General features: G+C 31.2%; 1 protein-coding gene across 4 annotated transcripts; it reads right to left on the bottom strand.

The window, feature by feature from the left end:
• Positions 1–3,551: 3,551 nt before the first annotated feature.
• Positions 3,552–9,847, bottom strand: LOC123271695. Of its 4 annotated transcripts, none has more exons than XM_044738082.1 (2): positions 9,362–9,623; positions 3,552–5,378 (listed from the first exon to the last, which is right to left on the bottom strand). In XM_044738082.1, the coding sequence occupies exon 2, from the start codon at positions 5,371–5,373 to the stop codon at positions 3,817–3,819; it is 1,557 nt and encodes a 518-aa protein (XP_044594017.1). In that variant the 5' UTR covers positions 5,374–5,378; positions 9,362–9,623; the 3' UTR covers positions 3,552–3,816. The 4 variants fall into 4 exon arrangements, with proteins under 4 accessions (XP_044594017.1, XP_044594018.1, XP_044594019.1 ...); XM_044738083.1 differs by lacking the exon at positions 9,362–9,623 and adding an exon at positions 9,047–9,312; XM_044738084.1 differs by lacking the exon at positions 9,362–9,623 and adding an exon at positions 8,038–8,883.
• Positions 9,848–10,058: the final 211 nt, after the last annotated feature.

Raw genomic sequence — 10,058 nt, forward strand, 5'->3', positions numbered from 1 at the left:
TTTTAAGCTATTGAAAAATAGTAGTAAAGCAGCAGATTTTTGGTATTTTGCCGGTAATAAAAATTAGGGTTCTTCTTTTCTGGTTTTTTGCTGCAATAGTGCCGCAGATATACAGTAAATATACGGTCCATTTACGGTTTAAATGCTGTTAATATACTGTAATTTTTCTATTGTATTGCCGTAAATATTCTGAATTTATTTCGTAATTTTTTCGTAATAATTCGACAAAAAAACTGGCTAAAATAACTGAAGTATTACGGTAAAAATACAACATTTATATCGTATAAATACCGAATCTTTACGGCATTTCCAAAACCGTGAGGGTAATATAACCTAATGGTTGAAGTTACCATCAGTAATAATAATAGCTACTATCTAAGCTAGTAAAAACTATTTAAAAAATAAAGAATCTGCGTTACCGCAGATATGCATTTCTGAATAAACTATAAGCAGTTGTAGCGCAGTGTAGTCCACAAAAAAAGAGGATTAAATTAATATTTAAATTTTTATTTGTCTAAAACACGTTTCAAGGGGAAATTTTTCAAAAAAATTTGAAATTTCCAAAAAATTAAAATTTTCAATAAAATTCAAATTAAAAAAAAAATATGGATATAAATAAAGGATTTAATTAAGTTAATTTTATTATTTTTTCTTTTAGAATTTTTAAAATCTGAGATGCTTACAATTACCATCTTCAATTATAACAGTTATAATTTTTAATAATTACAATTATCATTTTGGATAGTAATCATTACCATTATTAATAGTATCTAATACAATTGTCAATGATACAACCTATTATTTTATTACTAATTAATTTTATTACCATTTCAGTAATAAAATAGATCGTTAGATAGTAAGAGTTAATATTTTTGTATAGTAGGTAGTATAATTAATTTTTCTCCGTGGACAGAAATTGTAGCTCTAAGTATCTTCTGTACAATAAACTTCACCCGGTTTCTTAATTTTAATTTTAAAAAAAGTTTTGAATTTTTTAAACACTAAAACCGTGGTAAATTTCCAAAAAAACGGGTATTTTAAGTTGGGGGCGCTGAAAACTTGAGTAAAAAAATTTTTTTTTCAAAAAATTTTTAGTAGGTCTTAAGGCTAAGACTCTAAGAATGATAAAAATGCCGGCGAAGACATAAAAATAATTTTTTATCTATTTTTAATTTATCACAAAGTTTAAAAAAGTGTTTTTTGGAAAAAATTCCGAGTTTTTGAATTTGAAAATTTTTATTAAATAAAATATTGGTCCTAAAAAAAAAAGTTTGGAACAAAAGTTGTAGATTTAAGTGTCCCCTTTGAGGAAAAAATTTTCCGGTTTCAAAATTTTGATTCCAAAAAAAGTTATGAATTTTTAAAGATGCAAAAATATGATAAATTCCTCAAAAAAAGGGTTTTTTGAGCTGGGAGCGCTGAAAACTTTATTAAAAAAATTTTTTTTTCAAAAAATTTTTAGTAGGTTTTAAAGCTAAGACTCTAAGGATTATAAAAATGACGGCGAAGACTTAAAAATAATTATTTGTCTATTTTTAATTTTATATCAAAATTAAAAAAAATTCTTTTTTGCTAAAATTTTAAGTTTTTTTAATTTTGACAATTTTTATTAAATAAACAATTGCTCCTAGGAAAAAATGTTTCTTACAAAAATTGTAGCTTTAAGTCTCTTTTTTACAATACACTCCATCCGGTTTCTTAATTTTAATTTTAAAAAAAGTTATGAATTTTTTAAACACTAAAAACGTGGAAAATTTCCAAAAAAATGGATTTTTTGAGTTGGGGGCGCTGAAAACTTTATTAAAAAAAATTTTTTTTTTGTTAATTTTTAATAGCTCTCAAAGCTAAGACTCTAAAGATTCTAAAAATACCGGCGAAGACATAAAAATAATTTTGTATCTATTTTTAATTTTATATCAAAATTTAAAAATCTCCTTTTTCGCAAAAATTGTTAGTTTTTAACTTCACTAATTTTTATAAAATAAACAATTGGTTCTAAAAAAAACTTTTGGTACAAAAATTGTAGCTTCAAGACCCTTCTTTGAGATAAAATTAATTCGGTTCCAAAATTTTGATTCTAAAAAAAGTTATGACTATTTTAATGACCAAAAACAAGTCAAAAATAAATTTTTCTAAAAAATTTTTAATACAAAATTTGTAGCTCAAGATCTTCTCTTTCCACCAAAATTCATCCGGCAGCTTAATTTAAATTCCAGAGTAAGTTATGAATTTTTAAAATACCAAACAAATAAACAAACTTTTAAAAACATATATTTTTAATAACTGCGTAATTTTCCAATTAAAACTCACTAATGATTCACTTTAATCACTAATAGTTGTCATTATCAGTTGCCTAAAAATCTATTTATTTTATTGTATTATCTCCAACTTGTTATCAAAGTGCACTTGTACTTATTATCAATGAATTGGTCATCGAAGCTTTAATCAAGATGTTCTTATAAAAATAAAACTTACTATTTATTTTTTTTTTAATTAAAAAAATTATTTTTGATGGCCAAAAAAATTTGTAAAAATTCTGAAGGTCAAATAAAAACTTTTAAAGGGGTTATTTAATTATTTAATTAATAAGTGAGTAATTCATTTAATTTAATGTTTACGTTTATTAACTAAATGGGCTTTAGGTGCGTGTGTACTTGACATAGATAAAAAATATATGAATATATACTTACGGGCGAGTTTAGATATTATTTTATCAGCTATTGCACACCTGTGATTGCTCACTTAATCTTGGTATTTACTTTTTTCTTTATAAACGATACGACGAACTCGAGATAGCTCGGGTTCTAATTTTAAAAAAATTATTCTGGCTCTCTGAATTTTTTTTTGGGAAAATGACCTAGCTAAGGTTCTAGATCAGACTTTTGGCGATCCAAAAATATCCCTATTGGTCCACTTTTGACCAATAGAAGCCGAGATATCCGAGTCTAAAGTCACCAACAAAAATTTCAAGGTCAAAGTTTAGATTTTTGAAAAGGACGACTTTAAAAATTCATAACTTTTTTTATAATCATAATTTTTGAACCGGCCAAGTTTTGACTTAAAGAGGAGACTTGAAGCTACAACTTTTGTACGAAAAAATTTTTTCTAAATTAAATAGGAGCCGAGATAAAAATTTTTGAAAAAAGCCTGAAATCAAAAAAATCATTTCAAATTTCAAAATGATTTTTTGGAAAGCCAAAATTTTTTTTTGGAAAAAATACTAACCTAAGGTTCTAGATTAGACTTTTGGCGATCCAAAAACCTCCCTATTGGTCGAAAGTCGACCAATAGGAGTCGAGATATGAATTTTTTAAAACGAGCCTAAAATCAAAAAAATCCTTCCAAACTTCAAAGTGATTTTTTGGAAAGCCAAAATTTTTTTTGAAAAAATGACCTAGCTAAGGTTCTAGATCAGACTTTTGGCGATCCAAAAACCTCCCTATTGGTCTACTTTTGACCAATAGGAGCCGAGATACTGGCGACTAAGTAAGAGGTGCAAAATAATCAAACAAAAAATGTAATTAATATATTTATTTATTATAATTATTATCACTATCATAATTATTGTTACAATAATAAGGTACAGAAAGTAAAAAAAATTTTTTTGATTTACCACATAAATCTCGTCACTGACGAAAATCAAACTAACCATTTAATAAAATTGCGAGAGAGTAAAAAAAAATACTAGTTAAAAAAAAATAAATTTTTGTACTTAACATCAGTCGGCATTAACTGGAAGCATTTATATACATAATAATAAAAATAAAAAATGGCAGATCGTCAAAATTTGATCACCCCTAATCACTAGACATTCACCTACTCATCCTTTTTCTTCCTGAGCTTCCCCTCAGTCTGAATTGTCCTGGACACAAGGTCCACACACTCGCCAAGCTCCGCCCCGTTTACCCCCTCCAGCCCATTTACCCCCTCCCCCAGACTATCTTCCCCCTCCCTAACAATCTTACTCAAGGTCATGATATAACTGCAAGCGATCCTCAATACCGACAATTTGGACAATTTCTGATTGTGAGAGTAGGCGGGGATGGTCCGCCTGAGAGTATTAAAAGCCGCACTGATAGTATGGACCCTGGTCCGCTCCCGAGCATTGGCCTCGATCCGCCGCTCTCTGGTCATGTTTTTATAGTTCCTCTGACTGTGATTTGTAGTCGACTGTTCCGAATGAGCACCACTGGTCGAAGACATCCGACTGCTAGGAATTTTCCCGCCTCTTTTATCTTCGTACGGCAAATCAGAGACTCCTGGGTGGGGAGGGACACGCCCCTCTCTTAGAACCAGAGCCAATGGCTCGTTTTGGTGGGTGGAGTCGTCTTGGAGGCGATAACTAGGGGAGTGGCTTCTTTTTTGTAAGGTAGCCGTACGGAAGCTGGATTCTAAGCTAGCCGTACGGATTTTGGACTCTTGTAAAAATCTAGGGTCAGAATTTGCGGCTCCTGGTCGAAAGTTGGAGTCTTGGTGGGGGCTAGCCGTACGGATATTACCTTCTAGATCAATTACAGCCGTACAGAATCTACCTTCTGTTTGAAAAGTTGAAGTATTAAGGTTATTCTCTGGATATGGAGTAGCCGTACGGAGCCTAGATTCAGATTGTAAGTTAGCCGTACGGATTTTACCTTCAGTATTTAATCCAGACTTATTTAAATTAATTTCAGATTTTAAAACAGCTCCGGTAGAACAATTAGAGTTTAGCCGGGGAGTGGCCGTACGGCTAATAACTTCTTGGTGTAAGGAAGCCGTACGGAAATCTTCTTTAGATTGTGAAGCTTCCCGAAAACCAGTTTCGGGATATGGAGTAGCCGCACGGAGCCTAGACTCAGATTGTAAGCTCGCCGTGCGGATTTTAGCCTCAGGAGGTAAGCTAGATTTATTTAAATTAATTTCGGATTTTAAAACAGCTCTGGTAGGAAAATTAGAGTCTAAGTGGGGAGTAGCCGTACGGCTGATAGTATCTTGGTGTAAGTTAGCCGTACGGAATCTTGAATCTTGGTTCAATTCCTGGCTCTTAGCCGCAATCTGAAGCCTGGCGAGGACTTGAGCGTGAATTTGAGCCTCGTACAGCCGCTGGACTTCCTCCTCTCTCCTCCGCTCCTCCTCCAGCCTCCAGCGATCCTCTTCCTCTTTCTCCGGAGAGCTCCATGGCCGAAACGGAGAACTGCTCCGCTCGATGAGCCTTCTTTTCTTCAGCGGACGATTGGGGTCAGATTTTAAGGCTTTTTTTGGCTCCGCAAGCTTCCGCTTGTTCCGCAGGGATATTGGGGAGATCTGGACCTCCACACTGTCCTCCGAGCCGCTTGGAGAGTGCAAGTTCTCGTCCTCGCCGCTGCAAAATCCGGCGTCTTTTTCCGAGCCTGACATTCCGTCTGAAAAAAAAAAAGTATGTTGTTACTAAAAAATTCATAACTTTTTTTGGAATTTATATTTTTGAACCAATAAAATTTTTTTTACTCAGGAGACTTAGGGCTACGATTTTTGTCCTAAAAATTTTTTTCTAAAGCCAATCAGAGCCGAGATATAAATTATCAAAAAAAAAAATCATAAAAGTAAAATTAAAAAATTGACTTTTTAACTTTGAAAAATTATAGTGACTAGCCAAAATTTTTTTTTGAAAAATGGATAAGCTAAGGATCTAAGTCAGACTTTTGGCGATCCAAAAACATCCCTAGTGATCTAATTTGGATCTATAGATCCTGAGATATTGAAGGTTAAAGTTTGCTATGAAAAATTTTAAATTGAAAATTTGAGTTATGTAATTGTTTTGTGGTATTTAATGCGCAGTAAAAAAATAAATTGAGAGTCGAAGTGCTTGAAAGAGTGATGCAGTGATAGACAATAACGAAATGTCGATCATAAGGTCCTCGGGGTCAGCGACAGGCGCCACCGAGCCAGTCTCCGATCGATCTCGTTCTTACTCTCGTCTATCAATAAACACAAATACGCAATAAATTGTAAATAAACACGCTTTAAAGAAAATAAAATCTGTTTTAATGAAATCATTCATTAAAATTTTTTTTTTGTATCTAAAAATCTTTATAGTTAAAAAAAATTAATCTTTTAATTAAATTAAACAATTAATTTCAATAATTAATATCTCGATTATTATTAAGTTTAGAGAAATATTTTTTGAACAAAATTTGTAGCTTAAAGTCTCTTCTTTAAGACAAAATTTGTCCGGTTCTAAAATTTTGATTAAAAAAAAAGTTATGAATTTTTTAAGACCCAAAAATAGAGTAAATTTAAAAAAAAAGGTTTTTTTGAGTTAGGGGCGTTGAAAACTTTCTTAAAAAATGTTAGAATAAAAAAAATTAATAGTGTATCTTAAAATAGAGACCTTAAGGATTATAAAAATGCCGGCGAAGACATGAAAATAATTTTGTGTTTATTTTTAATTTATCAAAAACTTTAAAAAAGTGTTTTTTGAAAAAAATTCCGAGTTTTTGGATTTGACAATTTTTATTAAATAAAATATTGGTCCTACAAAAAAAAGTTTAATACAAAAGTTGTAGATTTAAGTCTCTTCTTTAAGATAAAATTTAGTTGGTTTAAAAATTTTAATTAGAAAAAAAGTTATAAATTTTTAAAAAATAAAAACATGGAAAATTTCCAAAAAAAAGGGTTTTTTGAGTTGGGGTCGTTGAAAACTTTCTTAAAAAAAGTTAAAATAAAAAAAATTAATAGTGAATCTTAAAATAGAGACTTTAAGGATTATAAAAATGCCGGCGAAGACATAAAAAAAATAATTAAATATCTATTTTTAATTTATTAATAAAGTTTAAAAAGGTGATTTTTGGAAAAAATTCCGAGTTTTTGAGTTTGACAATTTTTGTTAAATAAAAAATTGATCCTACAAAAAAAAGTTTGAAACAAAAGTTGTAGATTAAAGTGTCCTCTTTAAGAAAAAATTTATCCGGTTCGTTAATTTTGATTCTAAAAAAAGTTATAAATTTTTTAAGTGGTGAAAAAATAACAACTTTCTCAACTTAATTAACAAATAAATAAATAAAAAAATCCCACGTGTAAAAAATAAATCCGCGTGACTCATAAAAGGTATAAAAGATCACGTAGGAGTAAACTTGCTCGGTCTTGAGACTTCGCAGCTGGTGACCGTCTCGCCCACTTGCGTATTTTACAACATATTCCTTCTTTAACGTCGACATATTTAACTTTCCGCACGTGTCTCTTCTCTATTTTTTTCTCGATCCAGCATCTGGCGAATTTTATTTTTTTTTAATTAAAAAATAATTTTTTTATTTAAATTTCACTGAAACTCTGACGGAAAAATATTAACTACAATTCTATTTCTTTAATTTAAAATTTACTCCAGATGTCTCGAGTTATTTTCACACGCCGGATGTACTGTTTTAACAACTGTGCTCTTGTGTGCGCACGTGCCGAAGAAAATTTTATTTTTTTATTTTTTAATAAAAATATTTTTGGTCTAATTTCAATTTTTAGACACTAGCTCCTAAAATATCACTTAAAAATTCATAACTTTTTTATTAATTAAAATTAAGGAACCGGATTAATTTTGTCTTAAAAAAAAACCCTACTATAGCTGACAATTTTTGTACGAAAAATTTTCTTCTAAAGTCAATAGGGGCCGAGATATTAATTATTGAAAATTAATTAATTAATCAGGAATAATAAAGATTTTTTTTAAGAATTTTTTTTATTCCTAAAATAGTCATAACTTTTTTCCTAATTAAAGTTTAGGAACCGGGTTAATTTTGTCTTAAAGAACAGACTTAGTGCTACAAATTTTGTTTTAGAAATTTTTTCCTAAAATTAATAGGAGCCAAGATATTAATTATTGAAAATTAATTAATTAATCAGGAATAATAAAGATTTTTTTAAAGAATTTTTTTTATTCCTAAAATAGTCATAACTCTTTTCCTAATTAAAGTTTAGGAACCGGGTTAATTTTGTCTTGAAGAACAGACTTAGAGCTACAAATTTTGTCTTAGAAATTTTTTCCTAAAATCAATAGGAGCCGAGTTATAAATTATCAAAAATCAAAATCACCGTTTTAATCTTCTTCCTAATTAAAATTCCGAGGAGATTTTTCCCTCCTAAACTCCGAAAAATTACCTAATTTAATCACGCCCACTCAATTAAAACAAACCACAAATTAAAACAATCGACAGGTGCGCAATTATTCACCCCCAGATCCTTAATCTCCCCTCCAATTGAAACATAAACACCGTGAGTATCTCTTTAAAACACCAAACAAGTGCATAATCACAATAATTTCCTAACACCCGTAAGTGCGTCTGCACTAATTGCCCTTAAAAAACCTTCCTAACTTTACACTATATTTTTCTTCCCTAAAAAACTTTGCAATTTTCCCTAATTTTTCGATAAATTTCCACCTTTTTCTCTAAAAATTCACTATTTCCCCACTTTTCTTCCCTAAGATTACATTTTTCACCATAACTTCGTTAAAACTTTTCCTATCACTTCACTTAGGGAGTATTTCGGTTAGGAAATTTTCCGCTCTACAATTTCATGCCAAAAATTTTCCTCTAAACCCAAAATTTTCCTCAGAAAATCCAAAAAACGCCCGGAAAATTCTTTAGTCTTCCACTTTGGCCCGTTTTTCCCGTATAAATTTTAGTTTTTTCTAAATTTTCTTTTTCTAGGAATATTCACCGGAAAATTTCCTAACCAAAACACTCCCTAAGTCTGTACCTAATTCGCCTAGAATTTTCACAATAGCTGCCAAAAATTTAGCTCAGAAATTCTCACTAACTTTTTCTCCACTTATTTTTCCTAAAATTATATTTTTCACCATAATTCTTTCAAAACTTTTCCTATCACCTTACTTAGGGTGTGTTTTAGATAGGAAATTTTCCCAAAAATTTTCCTTTATTCCTAAAATTTTCCTCGGAAAATCCAAAAAACTCCCGGAAAATTCTTTAGTCTAGTACTCTGACCCATTTTTCCCGTATAAATTTAAGTTTTCTCTGAATTTTCTTTTCTTAGGAATATTCCTCGGAAAATTTCCTATTAAAAACACTCCCTAAGTCTGTACCTAAGTCTTCTAAAATGGTCACAATCGGCGCCGAAATTTCCACTAGTTTTTTTTCCTAAAATTCTAATTTTCACCATAACTTTTTTAAAACTTTTCCTATGACCTCACTTAGGGAGTGTTTTAATTAGGAAATTTTCCGCTCTACAATTACCTCCCAAAAATTTTCCTCGGAAAATCCAAAAAATTCCCAGAAAATTTTTTAGTCTTTTACTCTGGCCCGTTTTTCCCGTATAAATTATAATATTTTCTAAATTTTCTTTTTTAAGAAATATTCCCCGGAAAATTTCCTAACCAAAACACTCCCTAGGTATATACCTAAGTATTTTAGAATCGTCACAATCGGCGCCGAAAATTTAGCTCAGAAATTCTTTGTCATTGTCTGGATTCTGCCCACGCTGGCGCCACGTCTGTCTTTTTATTCTCATTTTTTATCCTCGGCTCGGTTTCTCGCGACCCCCCTCCCCTTGTTAAGTCGTCATCTGAGCGATCGGCGATCGAGAAAATACCTTACATTCGATTTTGTCCCGTCAGACTGGCGCCAAGTATAAAAAATTTTTTTTTTTTGCATGAAAAAATTTTTTTTTCCGGAAAATTAATTAATTACCTTTAAACGCGAGCTCGCACGTTTCACTCATTTAAAAAAAAAAAAACAATTTTTTTCACTCACAAAATATTTTTCACACACTAAAAAATCCAAGGGAACTTTTACTACGCACTGTGACGTGCTTTCGCGAACGTTTGGCGCCTGACTGATTCTTCCAGCGCGTGGGTTCCGAGTTCCGAGCTCTCGGCTGGGAGAGGAGAGGGGGCGTAAGACAGTAGCGGTATGTTAAGAGTGGGGAGCCGACTCTCCGGCGCCAGACTAGCTTTTTTTTTGACTTTCTCTGGTGACTGGCGCCGAGTAGAGGATTTAAATGTAGCTTTTTGCGAGATTCGATGCAGTTTCGAGAGGAAATATAGGAGAGGGGGAAATTTTTGAGGGGAGGTAAGAGTGGGGAAAAATTTAGGAATT

This window comes from Cotesia glomerata, linkage group LG9, assembly GCF_020080835.1.
Source record: "Cotesia glomerata isolate CgM1 linkage group LG9, MPM_Cglom_v2.3, whole genome shotgun sequence".
Taxonomy (NCBI): Eukaryota; Metazoa; Arthropoda; class Insecta; order Hymenoptera; family Braconidae; genus Cotesia; species Cotesia glomerata.

Coding starts and splice junctions, on each gene's coding strand:
- LOC123271695 (XM_044738081.1), bottom strand. CDS start 9,681: ATGAGTGAAACGTGCGAGCTCGCGTTTAAAG. Junction 5,379..9,650: donor GTGCGAGCTCGCGTTTAAAG/GTAATTAATTAA, acceptor TTTTTTTTTCAG/ACGGAATGTCAGGCTCGGAA.